The sequence below is a fragment of the Emydura macquarii genome, unplaced genomic scaffold (assembly GCF_026122565.2).
Source record: "Emydura macquarii macquarii isolate MOO-44397 ecotype Brisbane River unplaced genomic scaffold, CSIRO-AGI_Emac_v2 contig_561, whole genome shotgun sequence".
Taxonomy (NCBI): Eukaryota; Metazoa; Chordata; order Testudines; family Chelidae; genus Emydura; species Emydura macquarii.
Window position 1 is genome coordinate 15,457,308 of NW_027130698.1, and position 26,534 is coordinate 15,483,841.

Below are 26,534 nucleotides of genomic sequence, written 5' to 3' on the forward strand. Positions count from 1 at the left end.
AACTGCATTCACACCAGGGAAGTCACTCTGGATTTACACCAGGGTAACGAAAAGGAAGTTGGTCCTCATGCCTTTGGCAGTCCAGAGAACAAGTGCTTTTGATATTATAATTTACATTTTATGTTTTTCAACTGGCTTTTTAATGCCCCAGGGGGTTAATTATTGGGTTAAGAGGCCATGAGATCTGACATTTTCATTGTACTTTAGTCCCTGCATGGTGGAAATACCCAGGGAAGATCATGGCTCGTATTATTTTGGCCCCATAAATGACTCCCTGAGACAAAACAAAAAGCCCATGATAACCAAATACAAAGCTAGCAGCAGACTTTTGGGGGTTTTCTGGCCCGTGAGATCACACAGCCCTAAGGCCTGAGTCTGTTAGAGAGAGGGACTCTTGTCACGCTTAGAAAAGGGACTCTCAGACTCACAAAGAATGCAGGACTGCAGGTCAGGATTGAGATGCATAAGCACCTCTGTTTGGGGAAGCCCAGAACTGCAATCGCAGGGGGGCGCCCGCCCTCAGTCAGCTGACAAAGCGCTGACAAAGCTGTAGGGGACGGACAGCCTGCAATAGCAGGGGGAGGGTGCGGCAGGTCAGAACATCAGAAGAGCTGTATGGAGGGGTCCCAGACTGGATTAGGGCTGGCATCGCTTGTTTCAAGCATGTGTGGGGAACACACTTTGGCAGTATAAGCTATAGGCACACTCGGCCCCCTTTGCCAGTAGAGAACGCTGGTGGAGCTACACCAGTAAAGCACTGCTAGTGTAGAGGTGGCCTCGGGCACACAGGTTGTGTAGTGGTGTAATTAGGTCAGTCAAAGGTTTGATTAATTTTGAACGGATATAATTATACTGGTAAAACCACTCAAACAGATGCAGTAAGGCAGCTGTAAACGTGCCTATAGCGGAAGAGCTTACTCCCCTTCCCACACAAGACAAAGATATACTGATCTAAAGCACCTTTAGAAGTGTGTCCACACAAGGGTTGTTGTACCGCTATAACCACAGGTGTAGAGGTAAAGTGGTACAGCTGCTACCCTCTGTATTCCCTTGGTAAAGCAGAGGTCTACATTTACACTAATATAAGACTTAACATTTTAAAGCTCTTTCTAAATAGCAAATTTTAACACCAAAAGCCCTAAATACATACATTTTCAAGAATTCTGGATGCTTAAGACACCTTTTGAAACTCAGGCCCCATTAAAAGCACTGATAACCTATCCTCTGAAACTCAGGTGTCTTTAAAAAGGTGTCTCAAGCTGGGCACCCCAAAAATCACTAGTTACTCTTGAAAATGTAGGCTTTAAAACTATACACGTTTTACTGCTCCTCTTGCATCAACTCATTCATCTCTCATCTGAGCCCAAGGGAAATTCATATATTGGGATAGAACACACATTCACCACATTTAAAGGTCTGAAAGTTAACAGTCACATTTCTATGGGAAAAAAACAGACAAGACTAAGGTCACAAAACTTTCATTTTTATTATTTTAAATTGGAAAAGGCTCCTTGGGTAATCATGATCAGGTGTAAAAGTCACACACACACACACACTTTGTTCACACAGCTTTCTACATGACACCTGGGATGCAGTGGGCAAGCACTGAAAAATTACTACTGTCTTTTCCCTTTCCTCCCCAAACCAAATACAAGCAGAGGCAAAAAATCCCCCCACAAAGGACAAACTGGGGCAGGTGCATTGTTTAAACTATGGTTTTGATTTTCCACATTCATGTTTGTGGTATTAAAAGGTTTAAGTGCCTGAAAGGGAGGATCAAGCGGCATTCAGAAAAAGTTCACCTTTCTCCCTCTCTGCTACCATTTGTAGAAGACCGGTAGCTGGCGTGTTATTTCTATGGTACAGTAGGATGCATATGGCACTTTACAAACACTTAGGAAGACAATGGTATTTACACGAGATATGAACCTCACTCTGAAAGGCCCAGTGGAAACTGTAGTCTCTGCCATATTAAACTGGCTAGTGAACGATACACACAGGAATAGGGGGAAACTATTTAAGGGAAGGAAGGGAAAAAAGCAACAAGTAAAAGGCATGTTGCTTTGATAAAGCAAATGAACACAACTAATCTGAGTGCTTTTTTTCCCACCTTGAAGATTGAAAACTACAGTGCAACCCAAACAAAAAAACCACACACAATTACACATTTTAATTTTGCACAAAAAAAATCAGTGGCACCCACATTTACGCAAGTTAGTTCATTCTTTCATTCCACAGACTGATCACAAGTATCCTGTGTGTTCCATTGCTTGTCTGTCCTGGACCACAACGCCAGACATGCAATCCCTTGGCAGCCGGCCACAGTGAAAGAAGTCTGGCCACATGAGTCGCCATCTATACACACACAATTATATATTATCTTCTAAGTTAGCAATCTGAGATCATACAGCCCGGTTTCAACACGTGAAGCCAGTGCCTGCATTATGTTCAATGATTAGTTTTAAATTAAAAAAGCCATCCAGTAACAGTAAACATCAAGTCTGTTTCATTTTTCTCCAGCAGTGTTCTTCTCCAAAGCAAGACTTCTACAAAGTTACCTTCTCTCCCAATTATCGTTTCCTAGGGAGTGCATCACTTCCCTTCAGACCTTATGCCAAAATAACTGCAGCCACGCTATTAGAAAGACAGCAACCGCAGGGGAAGTGGATACCCAAAACTGTACATTTCCATTCTCCCTAAGTACACAGAATTTCACAAGTCTATCTGGACTGCCAAAAACCTTCTGTACCGATGGAGAGTCTTGTTCGGTCACCAGCAGTTTGTTTATAGCAAAAAAAAAAAATTCAAGCCTACCTCATGGACATTCTACTGGTGGTTAGAGGATCTATGAAGTTTCCATCTCCACACTTGCTGATAAGGTGCTACCTAAGTATTTTAAGAAGTTAAAAGTGCAGTCTCTGAACCCAATACACAAACAGTTGAAGCTGTTTGCTCGATGGAATGCTGAGCTAGAAATAAACGCACATTCAGGAAAGTCTTCAAGGGTGAGAAAGAGTTTCCAGCTGCTTTGTGGGCATCTCTGGCAGTGTTCATGTTGCGTCCTGTGAGTGCGAACACCTGTTACATGCAAACACCTGTTACAGGACGCTGAGCCCTGGTTTGCTCGGTAGCTCCTAGGTTAGGTTGCAGTGCAGATGGCATGAGTTTGGTTTATGCATTCCTTGATGCTATTGCCGGCAGAGCCTCCCCAGACCAACAGGTTAACCAGCCGGAGTCTATTTCCTGTCCGTGCACAGGTGTGCTTTCCCCAGAGGCTTCCCATTGTTACAGAGAAGACACAGGGCACCAGGACATCTTAAATCTTCATCTCAGCCTCCTCTAACCGGTGCTTCCATATAAGCACTCACGGGACAGTGCATGAACACTGGAAACGGAGATGCCCCCAAAGAGGTGGGAACTCTGTCGCACCCTAGAAGATGCAAACTCCATCACACAGCTCCTCGCCCAGGGCCAGCTCAGACCGGCAGACCCTTCCCCTGCAAGCAACTGCTCCTCCTAAGGACAAGCGTCTTCACCCCAGACACACACTGAGCCTGCAAACAGTGCCACCCCCGTCCAGCGACAATTCTTCCACTAATCCACAAGAAGGGCCCAGTAACCTGGCACCGCCAAGAGCCAGGATTCCACACGCTTGGAACGCACAAATGCTACACGGGCAATTAAAGAAAACGCCTCCCTGCAACCACATGCTTCTGCACTCCCACTTTCACCAGGCCAACTGCGGCACAGCTGATTTACCAGTGCTGCCACAGTATCCAGGTGCTCCAGCCCTGGAACAGCATCCCACTGTGCCAGGCCCCGTATGAACACACAACAGGCGCACGCTTCTTCCGCCGCAGAGTCAGACACCCCTGAGGAGCCCTCATGTGTTACCTGCCACCCCAGCCGACCCTGCTTTTATACAAGTTCCCCACGGGCGAAGCAGAGGGTTGGTAGAGGCTTCTAAAACTGCTCATAGGGCCCAATCCCACAAGCCTCCTGGCCTGATCCAAAACCCCCTGAAGTCAACGGGAGTCTTTCCAGTGACTCCCACGGGCTTTGGATGGGTCCCCATCTGAGCACAGAGCTTCAGGTCATGGCAAAGGCTTGCGCCAGCAACTTCAGCTGATCGACACGACAGAGCAGCAGTACAAAAGGAGGGCTCTCATGGGGTCGGTTCTCATTCTGAAGAGAGCTCCAGATCGACATCTATCCTGTTTGCTTCAGATGCACCAGCGGTACAAACTGCTGCACCCTGGTGCTGCTGCATCATTACACACAGTGGCGTATGGTAACTAACCTGAACTGACCTCTGTATCCCCACATGAGAAGTGGGTAAACTCCACTTACCCATGACTACGCGACTGGTCACACGTCAGTTTTGCCAACCCTGGGGTCGCCAGCCTCTCCTGAAAGTGGGGGTGGGGGGACTCCACTGCATAAAGTTCTCCCTAGAGAAACTTAGTCTGCCAGGTGCAACAGTCATGCTCATTGTGGCTTCCCACACTCCAATTTCACACAAGCTGAGAATCTTTCCGGGCCCTCTTTGCAATAAATGGTGTTCTCCAGGAAAAAAAAAAAATCTTGCTAAGTCACTGAAAATGCTACTGAGTTGACATTGCTAGGGCTCTGGAAGCTGGCAGGATATACGATATAAAACCTCATCCTCCAGAGCATGTGACAGCCTGCATGAATTAGTACAGCTAGGATGTACCTCTGACACTGGATTACTTGTGCACACACTCATGGGAGCAGAAGTTAGTCTATGATCAGATTGCTCCATGACTGGCAAGACATTGCTTAAAATTACCACCCCCCCAATGAGATTGCACCGCTGAACCTGATTTTTTTTTTCTTTAACCTACAAAGTGCCACTCCTCACTGTGCCCTTCTGCATCCTGACTCTGTGAAAGCTCAAGTCAAACTCTTGAAAGCAGATTTTCTTTATTCTACCTTTCCCTGCAAAACATGGATACACCTTGGTACGAAGGACCCCATACACAGTGTGTGTAGAAGGCTGGTCTTCCCAGAGGTGTAGTGTCCATTTTCATAGCTTCAGACCTCTGCCAAATTTCCTTTCACACAGGGCCGGATTACAGGGAATTCACTTCTGCAATGCCACAGAAACTTGAGGGGCTTTTTTAAAAAGCATTCACCCGGATTAGATTGACTGACTATTCTCTAACAAGAGAATAAAAACCAGAGCAGTTTGGCCTGTAACTGGGACTGGTACATTCTGACACTTCGGCTAGTCAGGCGCCTTCTAAATAAGGGGAGTGTCCAGAAAGGTAGGGCAGGCTCTGAAAAGCTGCTGCAGCACATCCAGGTCTCTGCACGGCCCTCCCACTGGCGGCCCATCTCGCTAGGGGCTAGCCATCTGGCCAGGCACAGCTCGAGTTCAAAGGGCACCTCTGGAAGAACTCTAAAGCCGCCATTCAACTATTTATGTAGAGACATGCTCCGAGTGGAGGCATTGTCCAGTCTGGAGATCAGCCACTGCTGGGCATGCTCTGACAACCTACTACAAGGGCATCAAGCCTACGTTCAGCACTGTGTGAAAAGCTCCCGTCTTCCACTGTGTGCCGTCCTGGGACCACCCGGTTACAAAAGCAGGGCCTCCTATTCCCCAGACTCAGAAAGATGGCGCTGTCTGAACAGCAGTCGTGACGCCCATCATCATTTTAATGAATCTTAGTGCACATGTTACCTTGACACAATCCCCCCAGCTGGGTATGTAACCCAGGTGGGATTTGTGCTGCTCTGAGACCCGCCAGCAAGCCAAGGTAAGAGTCTGCGTTTGTATTTACAGGATTGACGGTAACAACCCCGAGGGAGTTGTGAGTCTCTCAGGTCAAGTGTCCGTACTGCATTAAAGGCAGGTTCATTTTGAAGTGCTCCTGTAAAAACAATTCAGGAGACTCAATCAATCTTTAAGGGCCAGATTGTTTATTTGCATATGTAAATTAGGGCAGTTTCGGACATACTTTTGCATTTGAAATGATATCTGAAAACGGCTGCTCAGAAGCTTCAGGGGCCACTCACACCTGACATCCAATTAGCCTGCACAGCTGCACCGGCAACAGCCACGGTTTTGGGGGGGGGGGGAGGGGGAGGTTGCGGCACAGATGCAGCTCTGAGCATTCAATTTAAAGAACGAAAAGGAAATTCAGAGCTCAGGCTGAGGAGCCTGGTTTTAGCCTGAGCTCAATCCCGTGTCCACGCACCGATGACCAGAGAAAGAACACCCTGCCAGCATTCTGAGGCCTTAGCAATGGCATGAGATGAAAGCTAATTCTCCTCCTGCTGGGGTAGAAATAGGCGCACCGCCTCACCCACACCTAAAGAGCTACATTAAGCCTGCCTCGTTTGTATAGCTTATCCAACCGAACGCTACTAATACTCCAGCGGCCCACTCGCTCCGATGTACACCTCGGTATGTTTCACGCTAGTGGCAATCAGGTAGGAAGGGAAAGAAGCGCCCAGAACTGCTTTCTGAGCCACACATTCGTGTAACTTGATATGAAACACTAGGGATTTATCCCGTGAGTGACACAACCTGCTGCACTGAGTCTCCAGGGACAACGCTGTTCACATGCAGCTCCGGAAGGGAACGGCGTGAAGGCTGAAGTAGCAGCAGTAGCAATGAAACTGCAACACAAGGGAGTAAATTTCCTGTTATCAGTGAAATCAGCCAATCATCTAGTCTCGCCCATGAAAGCAGCACATGTGTAACTGCTTATGCACTGAGGTCTGGAGGGTCAGAGATGGAAAGTGGGGGGGACTTATTAGACAAGGAGTCCTCCTGCTGATGGGGGCATCCTGAGGGGGGTTGAAAGAGGCGCAATCTTTAACAATCTTCCTCTTCTCCAAAAGAGATTGGGACAAAGGACACAGATTGCACTTGGGAGTCGGGCCTTTCCTTATAACACCTCCCCCCACATACAATCTGCCCCCAAAAGAAGCTGTTCAAGAAGCATCCCCCCAAACAGCTGACAAATAATAAACGGCAGGAGAGATGTTAGAAAGGCACAGTGTTATCCGTCATCTGCATCACTCCTGGGGTTCTCCCACCCCCCGTTCCCAAGCTCAGGGCAAAGAGATGGAGGAAACTGGAAAGGGAAGGCAATTCCCTTGACCTGTTACACCTCAACTCCTTTTTCTTTGGACGGTTGGGGATTCCTGCATCTTCTCCTACCCAAGGCTAATGAGAATAAAATGGCTGGAAAACTTGTGATGCAGTGGACAAGAGACGTGTGACCTGATCACAACCTCACTTCAGTCACCTACTGCACCATTCACTTTAATGGGTCTCCGGAGCAAGTCGCTCATTTGCTTTAGAAGCGGAGCATTGCCAGGTAGGAGATGTTGGTTGGAATTCCGGGCTCCTTCCCTTCCCACCTACCTGCACCTTCCGGCAGCGCTCAGATGGCTATGTTAAGGGTAGCTATGGGAAATTAAGAGCAAAAGCTTTCTAGGATAGCAGCAGTGATCATGATTTAGGGTGAGGCGATGGCACTAGAAGAGAAATCAGTGTTAGGTAGGGAAAGGAGGAATACAAGAACCCTGCAACACAGAGACAGGGGAAGCCAGAGACAGAAGTCTGCAGGGACCCCCGACCAATAAACGAAACATTCCCCATGAAGCGTCAGAAAAGCCGATGGGCGGTACCCGAATGAATCTCAGCACCATGAGAATTCCTAACTGCTTCCTTTACACTGCACAGGGGGCAATTTGAGACAAGAATACCACGTCACGGGCACTGGCCTGGCCAGAAATTACAATTCACAGCAGCTGCCATCCAGTGAGCGTGCAGAGGTGAAGGTCAGTAGTTCACCATATTTAGAGTTTTTTTTAGTTCTTTAAAACGAGAACTTTAAAAGTCTTTTTTAAAAATCCACTTAAAATGGAGTTAAAACTGCAGAAGACTATCCTCCAATCTGAACTGGTTTTGAGTGCCATATTGGGGACCTATAGAGAGAGATGATTCCCCCTTAGACGCTGGTCAGATTCTGTTAGAGTCCAAGAGGACGGTGGGGGCAGCGAGCTTTGGAAGGCAGCCCGAGGGGACCTATGGAGATGTTTGCAGCAGAAATCCCCTCTCGTTTGATTCCCACTTTGAGTCCCAAACCAAGGGCAGAGCTAACTCAGGTCCGTTTTTCCATCAAGGCTGCCTTATGAGGAAGGTCCCCTGGGGGCAGGGGAGACGAAAGGTACATTAGTCATTTTTGAGCCACGCAATAAATTGGCAGCAAATTTACCAGAGGGGGTGAGAGAGGTTTGTTTGTTTGTTTTTGGGGGGGAGATCGGGGGAGGCGATCAAGTCTTCAAATTATTTAGATTGGGCCGGTGTGCAGGAAAGATTTAAAATGACACTATCCTGCCTTCTGCAGGGGTGTGCCAACAGCTAGAGCAGAGCACAGGTATATATATTATATCTCCACTATATTGATTATTTACATGTTCCTCAACACTGGCCTCTGAGTACTTTTGCTCCGATGCATTTTTAAAAGGATGTGAGCGTGCTCGTTTGCCTCCTGTGCAGGTTTCCCTCCACTACACAGAGCTGTGTCACAGACTATACAGAAAGCACTGTGGGGATTTTGTTTATATTCTAACAGGGGTGTGTAGATTTTGGCAAAAAGGCCTTATTGAAAAGTGCATGCTTTTGTTCAGAGGTACCACGGGCAGGGGTCCTGTCCTTGGCAGGGAACAGAAGCCTTCTTCGCAATCCCTCCTCTGCCCACCAGGGGCTGCCCGTCAAGTCGTCATCGACTGAATGTTTTTGAGCATTTCATCGAAGGCCTCTCGGGACGGCGCCTCGGCATTCTGGAAAGAGACTCTGACCCTACTGTAGAGGCTGAAGGATTTCAGTTCCAGCCAGATGAAGCCGAAGCGATCGTCGTCGAAGAGAATGAAGATGCCCGGTGTTCGCTCGGGGCTGGTGAAGCCGTGTCCGGCAATGAGCCCTGTGCCATAAAAGCTACAGAGAGGGAGAGAAGCAGGGAAAAGAACAATGTGAAAAAGCCTCCGACTGCATCATTGCCGTCCCTGCTTTCGGAAGACGAAGGGGCCCAGTCATGCCAGGTGCTCTGCATGCCCACAGCTCCCATTCATCCAGGGGGCTGAGCACCTTGCAGGATTGAGCCCCAAGGGCACAAGCCGTGAAGCAGTCAGTGGGAAAGGGCAGCGTGTTCCCGTGGTCTCGGGACGCAGGTGTGATGCATAGGTAGGACTGAGCTAGATTCTGAGAAACAGGGAGAAAAGGGGCAAGTGGCGCATAGAAAAACAAAACCCTCAAGGTAAAATACAAGCGGGATCATGTCCCAAGCCACGATGGGGGCAGAATCTGCAGGGGAGGCAAGACAGGGATATAAACCACCTGCTCCTTATCTGCCAGGAGATAAAGTGAGCAAACAAGAGTGCACTAGGTGGAGCCCTAGGGGAAGGGAATACTGGTAAGAGGTGGGGCGGGAGTGAAGATCACAACACAGGCTTTGGGTTTCAAGTTCACAAAGGCTTTGGGAGGTTTTAGACCCTTTATTTTCGCCCCGGGGTCAGCTGGATGTCCCACCCGGGCAGGGGAGGGGCTGAGGAAGCAGAGCCAATAATGGGGCCTCCTTCCGGAGCAGGAGGTCACAGCTGCTTGCATGGGGCCAGGGTGACTGGGAAAGGCTGATCAGCTACTGTCATTTACCACATGCGGCAGGTTCGGGGGTAATCCTCGTTCCTGGATATGACTCCCACGGGCAGCACGAAGGGCTGCGAGGCCGGTGCCGTCTCCTGGGCTGCCACTGCCCCCGCAGCCTCAGTGTCCTCAGCGTCGTCCCTGCATGCAGGCTGCTCCGCTTGCTGCGAGTCGCCTGGCTGGGTGTGGCCCGCCTCTTCCTCCTGCCCTTCCTCCTCCTCCTGCTGCCGCTGCTCCCGGCGCACCTGCTCCTGCACCTCCAGCACGATGCGGGAGAGCTCATTGAAGTTGCGCAGGTTCTCGATGTCAGGGAGCTGGATGGGGTGCGCCAGGTCGATCTCCACCGTCTGCTGGCCAGCTGGGATATTGGGATCTCCCTGTAGACCGGCAACAAGAAAGAAACCATATTTCAGACCAGAGCTCACGCCACCAGCTCAGAGCCCTGCACCCCTGCCTGCTCCACGGCAGTTGGCTAACACGTTTTCTCCCCTGCTTGTCAATTAAACGGTCCCACCCAAATCCCAGTGCCACATGCACCAGAGCTGCAGACATCACCCCCTGCGCCTGAGATAAGGCACCGAGGCCCAGCCTGTGAACGGAGACTTTATTGGAACAGGTGGGCCTGGTGACATGGGCAGGGGCAGGGTAGACCTGCTTTTATTCATGACCACTCCCCCCAGGGGAAAGGAAGAGAGTTTATCAGCGTGGTCTCAGTGCATGGCTGCTAGGGGGCATCTCAGATACAGGTAATTGTCTCTGTGAAGCACCCTCCCAGATGCTCACACAGAATGAATTGGAAGAGGGAAGGTAGTTTGGATTGAAAGCATTCCACAGGCAGGTGGAAATTCTGCAGGGCGGGATTTAGCTGCTGTGAAGGCAGATGACAAGATGGATAGTGGCCCAGGATTCTGGAAAAATCATGCACTGGAGTTTAATCTGCCTCAGATGGCATTTCCCCAAAGGCAGAGAACAGCCAGGCTACTGAGTATCCCGCAGGAGATTGTACATGCTCCTCCCTGACAATGAACCTGTTCCCACCAACCACCCAGATAAATTGGTTCTGCTGCGACAAAGAACCTTTCTCTGTGTTACTGATCTGGCTGCATCACCACAGCGCCTTACAAGCGTTAACATATTCAGCCTCACAGCATCCCACTGCTATTATCCCCATTTTACTGATGAGGGACTGAGGCACAGACAGTGCAATGCCTATTTAAGCTCCTAAATCCCCCAGAAATCAATGGAAATTAGGAGCCTAAATACTTTTGAGAATCTTGGACTTAGTGATTTATCCAAGGTCAGTCACACAGGCTGTCTGGCTGAGCAGGGAATTGAACACAGATCTCCCAAGTCCTAGGCTTGTGCTCTAACCACTGGACCATCCTTTCCCTACCCCAAGTGATCACCTCTGTCACACAGATCCCTGACATGAGGGAGAGAGTGAAATGCTGTAATTTACTATCCTGATTCCAAGGCAGTTGGAACCCGGCAGGTAGGTCTGGGGAGACCAGATCAAACACTCACAGTTATTTTAGTTCCTTTGGCTTTCTTCCCATGAAAACTCAGCATGACAATCTCAAGGCCGTGGCTCCCGTACGTTCCCTTGAAGAGACCTGGCTTTAAGAGGTCGTCAGGGCTGCTAGGAGGGAGGTAGATGCGTCGGTACGTCAAGCAGTTGCTGTGGAACAGAAGCTAGTCAGTTTACAAGAGAACAACACATTAATTCTTCACCAGGAACTTAGGCTATCATCCACTCCCCTTGCCTGCCTTGACTCTTCCAAAGAGGTTCTTTAACAGTCGGGGCAAGATCTTTGCTTTTTAAAACGCCAGCAAGTGCTCGAGATTTGGCATAACGCATCCCACCTCCCCCGACCCCCAAAGAGTCCGCTTGGCAAAGAGATCTGTCAATCCGCAAAGGATGTGCTTGTACCTAGCCCACAGCATGTCAATGCACCTGTATGTGTGGCAACTCTGAAATCAAAGGAGAGTGCAGCCCATTTAAATATCAGTTAAAGCAATTAACTTCTGAGAGCAACTCGAAATAAAGGTCATTTTAAAAGCTAAATTCTTAGGAGCTGGGACTGTAATTTGTGTCTAGTGCAGCATAAAGTATATTTCCTGCTAAAGAATGCCGTTGGGATCATTGATATTCACCCCATTTTAAAATTCAATAAAATACATTTATTCATGTCTGAATATAGGGGACATCAGAGCAGACCTTATGACAGCTTCTCAAACTATCCCCAGCTTTGAACCCTCAGCAGCCGCTGCACGTCCTCTTTCCATCTCCTCACTGGTTGTCCCCTACATGACGATCCAAGACCATTCCTTCCATGATATTTTTCTCAGGGTTATTTTAATCTCTGAACCTGATGTAACTGAGTACGTAAGTCTATGCCTGTTGATTTCCAAGAGGAGGGTCTCCTTCTCTCCAGTGGTATTTATATCATAAGCATTTGTGTTTTCCCTCCAGAAGATATGCAAGATTCTTCATCAGCACCACATCTCAAAAACTTCCATTTTCTTCCTGTCAGCAGCATTAGTTTCCCATGATTCACATCCATATAGGTTGCTATTGAGAAAATCAAGCTTTTCACCAGTTGAACCTTTGTACACTGAGACGCCATGGCTTTTCCAAACTTGTGTGAGAGGGGCCATTGCTGATGAGCCATTCCTCATTGATTTCCAATTTCTTTGGAACAGCCTCCTTGATTGGACATGCATGACCCCAGATAGTTTAATTCATCTAGCGTCTCTCCAACTTAACTCAATCACGCTGTCCATGTGCATTCCATTTTTTGTTAATCACATCAATGTGCATGCAACTTGTTTTCATCTCATTCACGGATAACCCATGTTAAAAACAGACTCCAACATCTGTTGCATTCCCTCAGTGGCTGTAGCAAAGAGCATGGTGTCTTCTATCTGAGGTTGGTTCAGAGGTGTCCACCTATGGAAATCCCAACTCAATCCACTTTGTCAAAACCTTCCAGGGCTTGTCTCATAACAAATTCTGCATCCATGCTGAAAAGGCTTGGGATGGAATACACCCTCGCCTCACACTCTGTCCAGTGGAAAACCAGTCGCTATCACCCGCATGTGGTCTGCTGAAATCCATAGTGTGTCTAAAAGGTGTCATGCAAGCTATCACCCAAACTGGTGACACGCTGGTCCCAGAAATCATTGTGTGCTGTGTGTACAGGTTGTGCACAAGGAGCAGTGCGGATGTGTGCTGGAAATATGTTCTTAAAATGCGTTTGGGAGCCAGTGCATACATGGAGCCTACCCCAGACAAAGGGATGTGGATCCCTCTGTCTGACAATGAAAGTTTCTTTACATGGATGGTAATCAAAGCCAACAAGCAGCAGCTTAGTAAGAACATGGGGGTACAGAGTCTGCACCCCAGGAAGTTTTCCTGGCTGTTGAGGCAGACACAGTGGACTTTGGGTAATGTAAAGGGAGTAATTAGACATGTGCATTCTCCATCAGTTAGGGAACGGCGCCATTTGATTCTGTGAACATTGGGTCCCCTCACCTGGAAGGCTAGAGATGCTGGTAACTTGATGTGGTATGAAAACTGTTAGGCCAAGATTGTAACTTGCTAGGATTAAGCGTTAGTCACTAGAAAGCATGCTTTATTTTGTGTTGTCTGTAACTAGACCTGTCTTTTTCTCTTGCTTAGTATAACTTAAATGTCTGCTCTTGTGTTATTACCAAACTGTCTCAGTGCTGTGCATTAAAGTGAAATGCGAGTCTTCAGTGAACCTAACAGGCTGATATGTGCTCTCTCTCTTTGGAAGCAACAAACCTAATAATTTCTGAGTGTCCAGCAAGAGGGACAGGACACTGCAGAAAGACATCTCCCAGGGAACCAGGGACACTGCTTGTGACCTGCATGGCAAGGTTTGGACTAGCGGCATCTTGAAAAGTTGGCTGGCAAGGCAGACAAACCGGTGTGTCAGGGACTGACACAGCTTAGTGGCAGCAAAACTCTCACTGGCTCACAGTCCTACACAGGATGCCATACTAATGAAATTAATCTTACCCAAATTTTTCTCCCAGCGTTTCTCCTGGCTGTGATCCTTTTTTCCTGAAACAAGCCCACAGCCAACTTACTTCCTAGGTGAAAGATGCAGACTGAGTCTCTTTACCTACAGTTAGAGCCTGAAAAATCCATTCTTTTCACTTGCAAACAGGATAACCCCACTTGTATTTTCCTTTTGGTAATTTCCCCTGGAGACCTTGCAATCACTTGATTAGCATTTCGCTCAGACTGTAAATATCCCCTGTAAATACTTCACAATGAAGCATACAATACTCAATATACATGTAGACAGACTGATAAACATCTTCTGCCTGAAACAAACTTGTTTATCCACTTTTGGTGGCTGGCTCCAACCCACAGACCTTAAAAACACGATTTCCAGTCTACATGCACGCACACACACCCCTTACGTATTATCCGCACACACATTTCGCAATGATAATGACGGCCAGTGTGAAAAAGGCTTTCAGTAGAGACTTTACACGACACTTTTGGCAAACTAGTATGTAGATCCCAGACCCAAGGGATCCCTATAAGCCTTACAAACCCCATGTCCTCTGGTAGTCAGCACCAATACTCAATCTCCTTCATTGCTGCATCATTACATAGTCAACTTGGGCTCTTGGCCATACCATCAGATGACTTCCAAGCATGTGACTAGGGTGTTGGGTGAAGATGGTATTTGTAACGACCACGTGATTGGAACAGCAGAATTCAACTCAACGCCTTCCTCTCTCCTTTTGTAAACCCAGACCATTGTTTCCCACTACTTCTTTATGAGAGTTCACAGCTCCAGCTTTCACATTCAGGTCCCCAGTTACAAGGGCGAATACCTTTGCCTGGTGTTTTAATGAGCGTCTTTCAAAGCCATTCATCGAATCCTGTGCTGGGGATTGCACCTTGACGCGGTGGGGAGGATCGTGTAATTTTAAGATTGCACACAATTCAATGACCCAAAGCCATCTACTGGGCACACAACAGTTCTGAGTAACCATGTGGCTTATCACTGTGTCCCTTGCAGCACCTTATCTTTCACTATGCTTATTGGCCTGATCCAAATTAAGGTCCTGGGGCACCGCCATGATCCTGATAATGGATGAGGACTATTCTGTGCAGAAAATACCACCCTCTCCACAAACACAGCAGCAGCCCCTAAAACAGGAGTCTGTGGAAGGAAAAGATCCATTCACACGTGGCAACAACATTATCAGTTAATTAGGAAGAATGATCCAACAACAGCAGTGTACTGGGCGAAGTTCAGATGCCCTCAACCCGGATGTCTAGGAAAGAGCTGGTTCCCTTACTCGTATTGGCTGGTGTAGATGAACTTCATCAAGATGAGCTCTTGCATGTGCTCATGGAAGATATCCTCCAGAGTCCGGCCCCATTCTTCCCTCAGCCACGTCCGGAATTCCTGCAGCGCACACAGAGGAGAGGCATGTAAAACCAACGAGCCATTAGCAGACCATTTGTAATTGTCACGGTGCTTCCGCTGCACAGAGTCACTCTCGGCCATGCAACGGAATTCACGCAGACGGTCAGCGAGGAGATCCCATGTGCTGGCTGCTGAAACAAACACACCTACCACTTTATACAGGTGGTATTCACAGCCCTCACAGCGCTTCTCGAAAGGGGAGCCGGACCACTATCCCCATTTTAATGACAAAGGTACCGAGGCACAAAGTGGAAGCGACTTGTCAGACTGGGAATGGGACCCAACTCCTTGTTGTCTCGGTCCTGCACCCCGTCCCCTGGGTCACGCTATGTGGCATATTGAACATAATCAAGGGGAAAGTGCCAAAAACACTGAAGGATCGAGGAACATAAATTCCACTGACTTGTAGTATTTGTGCTCCTAAATCCATTAGGAGCTTTGGAAAAACCTCCACTAAAGTGTCAACATCAGCTCGGACCAATCTCTGAAAAGCTACTACTTTAAGGTGAGTTATCTTCAGTGAGGATGCTCTCAAGTGATCTTCTGAACCTGCATTCTTGATCTGCTAACTACAGAACCTCCAGTTACAATGCTCTCTCTCATACACATCCAACACACTATTTCCAAAGGCCTGTGCACACATTACTCACCTGCTACAGAATTCACCAAAATCTTACCTCTACAACATATCAGTCCTCTACTGGGAAACCATGGAGGGTGGGGGGAGTGTGTTTTTTAGCCTCACAGATGGAACAGTTGAGAACTCAGAGTCAGATTTTAACTAGATGGATTCTTAACTGGACATCTCAGCCATGAGCATCACTGCACTGCTCAGCTGCTAACACAGAAGCTCTCTCAGGACACCTCTGTGTTTTCCTCTTGACAGAGTAGCTCTTTATACTCAGCGATCTGCCTGCCTGGGCAGAGCTGCAGTAATTCCTATTACTCCTGCACCAATAACCAAGGTTTTAATCTCTCACCTCAGCAGATAGGCAGTAAAAGGAGCCCCACTTACCATAATTATAAGAAAACGAGGCCTGCAAGCACGGTTGATGTTTAATATCGTGCCTGTCTGAGACTGGCCCGGCTTCACACAGCTCTCAGCACCCCGGGAATGCTGTGGAAAGTGCAAAGGCTGCTTGCCTTTTTCCGGACTGGGCTGCCGAAACGCAACATGAGGGGCCTGACATGGCATAGGAAGAACAAGGACACCATGGGCCAAATCTCGCCACATGCTGAGAAGTCAGCGGGGAGCTGAGGGTTGCTGAGCTGGTTCCATGAACTGCAGTCAGGAGCCAGGTCTTACCCAGCGGCAAGAGAGGCTCCTTTGGCTCCTGCGATGCACAACACAAATCGATGAGTGATGATCTTCCAGGGGCAGCCTAAGGGCCAAGTGCAGCCTCTACCTGACCATCTCCCTGCATCAGCCGGAGGGGGATAAATGTGGTCAGCTGCAAGTTTTACCATTGGCAAATTCAAACTACAAGTTAGTTGTTTTTTTTCCCCCCAATGCAAGTTGGCGCCTTAGGTGTTGTACCCAAGCTCCCATCACAACCACACAGATCACAAAGATGTGGGACCGGACAGTGACGCTACCCCCCTGCTGTGCCTTATGAAAGAAGTGAGTTAATCCCAGTCTACGCAGACAGATATACAAGTGACAGACTCTTTCCAGCTGGGCTGGAAGGGATGCTTTTACCTCTTGTCTTCCTCCTGACATTCGATGGTGATCTGTCTGGTTGCACTTCGTGGAGAACTCGTCCTTCTTTACGATCTGCGGTTATTGAGGAGGGGAGATGGTGAACTCAAGTGACAAGCAGACCGATGTAGCGACGTAAAAAAGGCTGCTTCCAACAGCATCCGAACACAACACGCTGGACGGCAAGATTTACTCAATCCGCCAAGCCCTCCTGGCCACACTGATGAGCCAGCTGGGCTCAACGAGCGACCGCTAGAGATAAAGGAGACCAAGTGCTTTGGCCTCTCTGTGCAGCAGCCCCATGCTCGGGGGAAAGGCAACTAGTGGGTGTCATTCCACTAGAGGATCCCCGTTTCAAGCGGCCTTCTGCATTTGAGCCTCTTGTTCCAAGGAAGATCTCCCTAGAGTCTGCTCCTTAAACATCCCACCTACCCCATGGACTATCCAAGTATCCTCCCCAAGGCACCGGCATGGGATGAGGGGTCACTGTGCACACCTGGACATGTGAGTGCATGGGACCATCTTTATACACCTCGTCCCTTGATTCCCCAGCCCCCACGCTGGCTGATCCACCCTTTCCAGTGCAGGGGTGCCAAGTGAAGGCAGGCCAGGCGGCAAGGCCTCGAGGTGCTATCAGCCCAGAGATCAGAACGGACCAGGAGACAGCCTAAATGATCCCTTGCAGTCACTAAAGCAAAGCCAATTAAGCAGATGCACAGAGCAGGCCACAAGGACATCTCCGCAAGTAAAGCCTGGCACGTGACTCATCACGGTAGAGACTTCACACTCTGCCATTGGGTACAATTAGCTACAGGCCCAGGGAATCCAAACTCTTCCTCAGCACCCGGTGCCCAGGATAAGCAGCCAGTCTCACCTGTGTGGGGGGAGGGGAAGGGAGCGCAGGGTGGAGCTCACCTGGATATGGCCATTGTGAGGCCCCTTGTGGCCGTACATGCACTCGACTGTTGCACATTTCCTCTCCATTAGGTGAATCCGGAACAGGGGTTTGAACCTCATTGGGTCATCCACGTGAGGGTCATGAGGGGGCAAGTACATCCAGCCAATGATAAACAAGCCATCTACCTGTGAAGAGGTGGGAGAAGCAAATGGAATCAGTCAATGCTCCCCTGGCAGCAGCCGTTGCCTCAACTCCAGAACCTCTCCAGTTAGGGAGGAAGGGGGTTTTTCCCAGGGCACTGAAGAGCTGTTCTCAACGGTCGGATACATTTCCGGAGCTAGACAGCTGCTTTCCAGTGACCAGATCACAGGCCAACCAGACACAGTGCCTCCTCCATGAGGGCGAGAAGATCTCTCTATACTGTCTTTCATGGGATAAGCATTCACGTCTATTACTGCAAGCGGCTTGGTGCCAGATACGCATTGGGCTCTGGAGAGCGAGATTACGCCCCAGCTAGTCCAGCTCTAATTGGTTCGAGATGAGCTCATGTTCCCAGCAAGTCTCTTACAGGGAGAGGTTCTAGTCTCCATAATTATCCGGGGCTTTTGGATGACGAATTGTTGTGCTCTATTACTCACCGCCGGTAAGGAAAGCAATGATCCCCTTCACCTGCTAAGCAGCGTGAAAGAGCCAGCCCTTCTTCCCACCCCTTTTCCTGCAAACCTAATCGAATCCTCACCCCCATAAAGGTGAAGTAGCTATGGAGAACAAATATCCTGTAATGGAGAGTTCTCCCAAAGACACAAGGGGAGGTCGGCACCACAGTCTCGCTTCACGAGCTAATAGTATTGAACAACTAACCCGCACAACTAACAGGTGGAACCCACTGCCAGGAGAAGTAGTGATGGCAAAAAACCCTATAACTGGGTTCCAAAAAGAAGTGGGTAAGTTCATAGAACCACAGAAGTTCTATGGAGGATAGGTCCATCAAAGTTCATGGAGGATAGGTCCATCAATAGCTATTGATCAGGATGGTCAGGGATGCAGCCCCATGCTCAGGACAACTGTAAACATCTGACTGCCAGAGGCGACGAGTGAGAGATGGGGGTGGATCGCTCCATAATTGTCTTGTTCTGCACACTGCTCCTGGAGCTCTGGCACGGGCACACTGCTGCAGCCAGACGCCCTGGATACCAGGCCCTGGAACACACATTTCTACAAGAGAACCTTGGGTTGGTCTCATCTCCCAGAGGTCAAAGGTTAATAGACTCAGTGGGCTGAGTGCGTTAAACCCACCAACCCAGGAGTCTTGGTGCAGAAGTGTCAGAGGATATCAGAGGACATCAGGCAAGCCTCTTTCCTCAGCCTCTCAGAGTAATCCCAAGAATCCTAAATCCAGAGAGGCAAATGACAGTCTGCAGCTCTTCTGCTCATCTAGACTTGGTCTAAGTATGGCCTAATCCAAAGCTCACTGAAGTCAGGGGAAAGAGTCCCATTGAATTCAGTGGCTTTGGATCAGGCCCCTCGTCAGTATCAGTAGGTCTGATGTACCAGTCTTCAGGGACCACTCACGATACAGGTAAGCGCGTCACATACTGCGACGACGAGCTTATGAAGAAGGTGCAGCAAAGTTGCGAAATGCATATTCAGCGAACGCTCTGCTGCAGGTAAAGATTACAGAGGGACTCAAAACTGGCCAGCTAACGCCATGCCTGAGACTAGCGTATATACAGCACGTACATGGGGACAGACATGCATGCCCACCACAGGAATTAGGAGCAGAAAGAGACAGATGGATCAAGTCATGCCCCCACATGCACCTCGTGCTTCTCAACTGAACTCAACGGGGTTGCACTGAATGTCAACCAGGGAAGTGCAGAGTGACAACTGAGAGGGTGACAACCGTGAAACGCAGAGAGGGAAAGGACCTGGCCAGCAGCTTCCGACTCCCATTTCCTCGCTACTGAGGTTTAGCAGTCAAGCAACCTGTATATGAACACTCTCTACCAAACCCTTCCTAATGCTACGCAGCGAACGCCAACTTCTGCCCAAGGCAGACGCGTAAAAGATTTAAAAGCTTGTATGAAATGGATGGTTGCTGACGCAACAAACCTCTGGGACATCTCTACTCACCACCACGTTCAGCAATCCCCCGTACGGCCCAATGTCCGGCTGCCATAGTCCCAAGATGTGTCGGTATCGGTGCAGCACTAGGGAATCGGAGAGAGAGCAAGACATTTCACAACCAACGCAATGAGAGGGATTTGAGGGGCAAGGAGACAGCTGCCATTAAGTTGCACAGATTGTTGACTGACACCACCTCAAACAGGGTCCTTACTGCGGGGGGGGAGGCGGGCGGGCGGCAGCGCAGGACTGGGAGAGGAGAGAATCCCAGTTCTCCCAATCCCAGTGAGAGGGGCCAATTCTGAAGGCTTGGTACAAGCAGTAATTTTTAAGAAGGGTCACATGAAGCCCACTGCAAACAAACTCCATTCCTCACGACACAGTGGCAAGAGCTATTTTTTCAAGGATTTACGAAAGCAGAGGTCCAAGGACCCCACTAGCAAGTAACCTTCCATCAGAAGATCCTCACATTTAGACATTACATGCACGGCGTGGAGCCTACAAGTGGCAGGCTAGCCATGTCCCTCAACCTCAAGCAAGCTGTTCTCAAAACCAGACAGCTCAGATTTCATACAGGCGTGAATGGGGGGGAATAGGAGATTGGAAAAATACAAACAGGGGAAAGCAGGGAAAGCAGACAGTATTCGCTTTAAGAGAACATTCCCTTCTTGTCCTAACAGACAGATTTAACCCCCTGCCTAGACTTGAGCACCTGATCTTCATGGGATTCAGCTGCTAAGATGGCAATTGGCAGCACAAACACACCACAGAGGTCCTGAGCGCAGCGTCCAGACATTGGGGGTCATTACAGATTCAACATATACAGAAGACCTTGGAAAGACTGATTAAGGGATTAGAAAACATGCTTTATAGGGACAGACTCAAGGAGCTCAATCCATTCAGTTTAACAAAGAAGGTTAACGGGGTGGGGGGACTTGATCACTGTCTGTAAGTATCTACATGGGGAACAAATGTTTAATAATGGGCTCCTCAGTCTAGCAGAGAAAGGTCTAACACAACCCAACGGCTGGAAGCTGAAGCTACACAAATTCAGAGAGGAAATTTTTATATGACCGTAATTAACCATTGGAACAATCACCAATGGTTGTGGTGGATTCTCCCTTGCTGACAATATTTTAAATCAAGATTCAATGTTTTTCTAAAAGATCTGCTCTAGGAATTATTTTTGGGAGATCCTGTGGCCTGTGTTACACAGGAGGTCAGACTAGACTACCACAGTGGTCCTTCCTGGCTTCAGAATCTATGACTATGAATATAATCCAAGATCAGTTTTTTGCAAAAAGCTTGCTACACATCGGAGTCTTCACAGGGCACTAAGGTCGGTTTGCAGTCTGCCGCTCTGCTTATTTAACTGCACAGCTCAAGAGGCTTTGGTGGGAAGGGAGAGAAGAAACGGATCTTCTTGCTTCCCTTGGGTAACAAGCCAGCAGGCTTTCAAGTCACACTCCCATCTTGGAAGTTTCTAGGGCTATTACTTTACTTTAACTATGCCAGAACTGAGCTGGAGGGAATCCAAGTCCAAAGTGTACATGTTAGCGTACAGGACTAAATGGGAATATGTTCATTATATAAATACCAAAGCAAAGTGCCGTATTTGGGGACACTGCTGAGGACTGTTTAAATCCCAACCAGCCCCACACTAGGGAAGAACTGGACCGTGACACGGAGAAGAAACAAGAAGTAGGAATGACTGGCCCAATTTCACTCAGCCCATGGAGCGAAATGCAAATAGCAAACTGCATGAAGGATACAAAATAGATCAGATTACAAAATTGAGTCTATGTGCAGTTACTATGCAAATACCATTTAACAAACAAGAAGCCCCACCCACCGCTAGCTGCCTCTTCTACCCGGTTTGTGTACACGGTTGATAAAAACATGCTCTTCTTTAAGAGGAGAACTGAAAACCTGACATTAAGCTATTGGACCTGGACACAGCCCTGAACTAGCGGAGGAGAAGCTCTTCCATTAGAACCCTCCTCAGCGTTAATGGCAATCTTGTCTTAAGGCCAGACTTCTAAATAAGAAAGTGCCTGTTCAAAAGAGGAGGGGCTGGTACTGAATAGGGTTCATAAACTCAGCTTCTGGGTAATCAGCCAGCTACAGCTTAGTTCATGGAAGGCCATGTTTGCTTAAGGAAAGTAGCTGAGTCATACCAACAACCAGGTCAGTGAGTGTGACACAAATCACCCTTGAACTTGGATAAAATCCGTTCAGCTGTCCACAGGCAGGCAAATCTAACCGAGAAGTCAGAGGCTTAGATGCTCTTCTCTCTCCAGTCACGTGAATGGCTTTTTAACAGCTTTTCAGAGCCAGAAAACAAACCTAATCAATGGACTGGGAATAGACTGTTCCCAGACAGAACCTGCAAGCTGAGCAGCATTGAAAACTAACTGCAGTCCCCCCGCCGACCCCTCCCTGGCACTTGCTAACAAAGCCTTTTGGAAGCAGACAAGGTGTCTGAGGTGACAGTGGATGTTCTGCATCTCAGGGGGGAGCGGTTTCTTTTAGAGGAAGTCTCTGGGAAAGCGCTAACCTTTGGGCTTCCTACCCGAGGGCTTCATTTCAGATTATCCCCAGGGCGAGGGGCAAAGCGCCCCCTGCAGCAGTGCTCCAGTCAGCTCAGCAGGCAAATTCCCTGCACTCAAGACCTGGTTAGTTACGGCTCTGAGTCCAACAGATGGGGGAGACCAGGCACAAGCCTGCTGGTTCTCTCCTGATTCTGGATGGAAGCAGCACACCTCTCACCTTCCCAACGGGTTCCCCTCTCTTTGCACCTCCAAAGAGGTGGGGGAGATGGAGATGCTCCCCAAGAAGGGGTCCCTTTGGGATATAGGCCCCCACTCAGGGGATCTGTGTGGGGATTTCCTTCTGATTGTCCTGAGCGAGAGGCAGTTTTGCTGGCCCCAATGCATGCTGGAAAGGCTATCTCCAGGAAGGTGATGGACATGTCCAGTCTCAGCCGCTCACTCAGGTACCCGACAAGGGAGCCAATCAGTGCCAACTGCGGTGATGTCTGTGACAGAGGGCTTGTCTACTCAGGGAAGTTCTTGTGAAGTGAGCTGGGGTGTTAAGTTTAAACCGTGACAGCTATTCCCTCATATAGACAACCCCAAGGATGCAGCTGCTGGAAACGCACCGGGACTCACCATGCATATGACCTCCAGGCAGCCATCAGATGGGAGGCCATTTGGAAAAGGGATCATATTCACTTGGACAAGGGGGAGAGAAGGAGGCTATGAGTGCACAGTTCCCTGACTCCCTTAGGAGGCAACCTCCAATATGAGTGTTATCCAGCTATGGTCAGACAGGAGAAATACAGGTAACGTTACCGAGCCAATCCAATGCAATTCAACCAAGCGAGAGCTACACAGCAGGGACACGCCACGGAGAACAGCACAGCAATGTTGTTATAATGCTGGGGATATTCCTCAGAAGGGGATGGGAACAGTTTCAGATGCCATGAATGTTAAGTAAATATTCTTTCTTCACCAGCATCTGGCTTCTACTGCCTGATCACTTGAAACCCAAATACTAGCTACTGCAGATTTCACTGAGAACTCCAGGGGAGTTGGGAATAAATGAAAGGAAGCTTAAATCAATGACCCTTCGCAGCTGTGTCTGCACTTCTTTAAGGCTCACCTACAGAGGAAACAGGCATCAGATGTCTGTAATTTGGGATGGTCAGGGAACTACCAAGAAGTTCACCATTGGGGAAACCGCACAAAACGCAATGTCAGAACTGCTGAAAACAACACACTCATTATATCAGTTATTCAATAAATCAGTAAAGCAATTCTGATTCCTGCTGGGCAGCTTGGCATCCCTGTTTCACGTCCTTCCAGGTGGAGAACTGGACTGGTGGGTGCATCAAAAGGATCAACTGAGACATGATTGCCACTGGTTCCTGTTATGGAACGGTCCCTGATTTGCCAGGCTATGTCACTCACCCTAGCTCATCTTGATCAACTCAAGGGTTGCTTTAAACCCTCTTTGGCTGAAACCCAATGACCTCCTTTAGCACTTCAGTGCAGGTGAGTCCATACCGTCCACACCACACATTAGCACATGCCAGGAAACCACAATCCCAAGCATCAGTGAGTTAGTACATCCTGCATTACCCTCTCTGCAAAGTAACCATGCTATCATCCCCAGACAGACACCAGAGCTGGCTTTATACCTACCCCCAAGTACCAAGCAAAACTGGTTCATCTCCTTCGAGTTCATTAATTATATCAAAGTCCCACCGTGCTCCTGACAGAACAGACAGCTTTAGACCCTAGGGCCTTGCTGTTCTTCCCCTGAGACATTAACAGTGGTGAGAGTTACGTGGGGATGTGCATCACAAGTCCTGAAATCCTATGGAGAACTGCTCTCTTCATAGCTGTTCACCATGCAGGGGGTGGGAGGGCATTCTGGCCTATTGGGAAGTGTGCTATCAGAGCAGAGGATTGTACAGGGACTCCCAAATTTTGCAACACTAAAGGCCGCATTTGTGGTTTCCCAACAGCACAAGGATGGCACTTGATTTGCATAAAATGACAAAGATCACGTCATTCAGATCAAGTCTGGGTATGCAAACAGGAGCCAGTCTCCGTAGGTCTGTTCAGGTTCTCATACTGCAACCCTCACCATGGTATCTGAGCCCGGTCCCCATTAAAAGCAAAGGTGGTGGTGGACTAAATGGTCCTGGCAAAATTTAGGGTTTTGTTTTTTGTTTTTTTCCAATTTTGACTGTTAATAGTTTTAAGCTTTTTTATTTTTATCAATTTAAATTCACAGCTGTGCAAAATTATGGGTATTAAGGATTTTTCATCAAGTTAAATTTTCACAGTCACAGGAAATTATGAGGAGGGTCAAGACAATCATTATTTAATTAGGACAATCATGACAAGAGACATTGAGATTCAGAAAGTTACCCTAAAGGTTAAAAACGCAAATTGTCAGGTCAAACTAATAAATTCTCAAGCAACATTTTTCTTACTTTGCCCATCTGTAAATTTCTATCATCATCAATGGACATGTTTGTCATCAGTTTGCATGTGTATGGCAGATCAACATTTATCTAGCAAATACTAATCTTTACAAGCCTAACTGTAACACAGAACTCAGGATCACATTTGGACTGCCAGCTGCACTAGAAGGCACCAAGATAAAGGTGATCCCTAATTGATTGTGTGTGAGTGAACCATGGCTGATTACCCCAGGGTCACTCGGTATTTTTAGGAAGCTACATGCAAACAAGGAAACTTGAGTTTAAAGGTCCCATGAGCAGTAAGTCACGGGGCTTTCTAGCAGAAATTTGATTCCTAACAAGGTTCAGATTTTCGGGATGTAAATGAGCTGAGACCCCGTGCTCATTCACAGACTGGCAGAGTTCACATTCCATCGAGCTTACATTTCAGGATCGCTCCCTACAGGAGGAGGCTAGGTCCATCCTTGGCTATTAGCCAAGTTGGTCAGAGATGCAACCCTGTGCTCTGGGTGTCCCTAAACCTCTGACTGCTAGAAGCTGGGACTGGACAACAAGGGATGAGTCACTTGATAATTGCCCTGTTCGGTTCATTCCCTCTGAGGCATCTGGCTCTGGGCTAGATGGACCATTGGTCTGACCCAGTATGGCCTCTCTTAAGTGCTTCTGATACTTCCTTTTGTTAAGATTAAATAAAAATCTTGAACTCCACAGTGCTTGTTATTTTGAGGATGGAGGGGAAGGAGCAAGAAAGGATTCCCCTCTTTGCAACTGACATGCCTCCAGCAGTGATTCCTCGGCTACTCCAGTCCAGTGATCTCTCTGGTAATTAGGTGGGAGAGGAGACTACAGACAGAGCAGAGAAATCTACAGAGAAGTCGCAGAACTGACCACAGTTAGAGGAGGCTAGGAACATGGGTGTTACTGGTTAACTTTTTCTTGGGTGTGGGCAAAGAGGTTCCCCTCTGGATGAGTCTCTCTTGAGCCTGTTAGTGTCATTTCTGGGGCTGGATGAAGTTGGTCTCAAGAGCAATGCGAGCTGCTCTTCCTCCTCTCCCTAATGATAAACTGAATTGAAGCCTAACTCAAAGCACTTCACAGGAAGGGCGAGTACTATTATCCCTATGTTACAACGGGCCGCAATACCTAAGGTGTCACCTTAGAGGGTCAGAACAAACCGCACGAGAACCAAGGCATGGGAGAGCCTGGGTGACCAGCTCTCCTGATTCTGCCTGAAGATGCCCCCGAGGTAGTTTGCTTGCAGTAACGTCACACGCCATGCAGCGCCTCGTGCGTGCCCAGTGCAGAAAGAGTTTGCTAATGGGAGGTACGTACGGCAGGTGTAAACATCTCTGTACTCCATGTGTTCATAGTCGGGAAGGATTTTCATAAAACGCCCTGACTTCACTCGTGGATTTATACCTGGACAGACATAGCAGGGTAAGTACCAGATAATATGATTCCCCTCTGACCATCAAACAACATTAATATGAACCGGAACCAAACACACTGGAAAGTCAAGTCCCTTGTTGACTTAAGGTACATTTCTTCAGCCCCCAGCGCAGATCAGCCACTCAGAATTCAAAATGTTTTCGGGTTCTCTCAAATTATCCATGTCACCAAACAAATTCCAAGTGAAATCTCAGCTTATTGCA

At 48.3% G+C, this 26,534-nt stretch overlaps 1 protein-coding gene across 3 annotated transcripts in view; it reads right to left on the reverse strand.

Moving 5' to 3' along the window:
- Positions 1-1,467: 1,467 nt before the first annotated feature.
- The window catches only part of FBXO31 (F-box protein 31), a 37,734-nt gene continuing 12,667 nt past the window's right edge, over positions 1,468-26,534 (reverse strand). For 2 of the 3 annotated variants that reach the window (XM_067540212.1, XM_067540213.1), the window contains 7 exons: positions 19,896-19,972; positions 17,780-17,947; positions 16,865-16,939; positions 15,035-15,144; positions 11,210-11,363; positions 9,695-10,062; positions 1,468-8,980 (listed from right to left, as the gene is read on the reverse strand). In XM_067540212.1, coding sequence (XP_067396313.1) covers positions 8,758-8,980; positions 9,695-10,062; positions 11,210-11,363; positions 15,035-15,144; positions 16,865-16,939; positions 17,780-17,947; positions 19,896-19,972 — 1,175 coding nt within the window. In that variant the 3' untranslated portion in view covers positions 1,468-8,757. Of the gene's footprint in view, positions 8,981-9,694; positions 10,063-11,209; positions 11,364-15,034; positions 15,145-16,864; positions 16,940-17,779; positions 17,948-19,895; positions 19,973-26,214; positions 26,302-26,534 lie in introns of all 3 variants that reach the window. The other variant, XM_067540211.1, reaches the window with a different exon arrangement.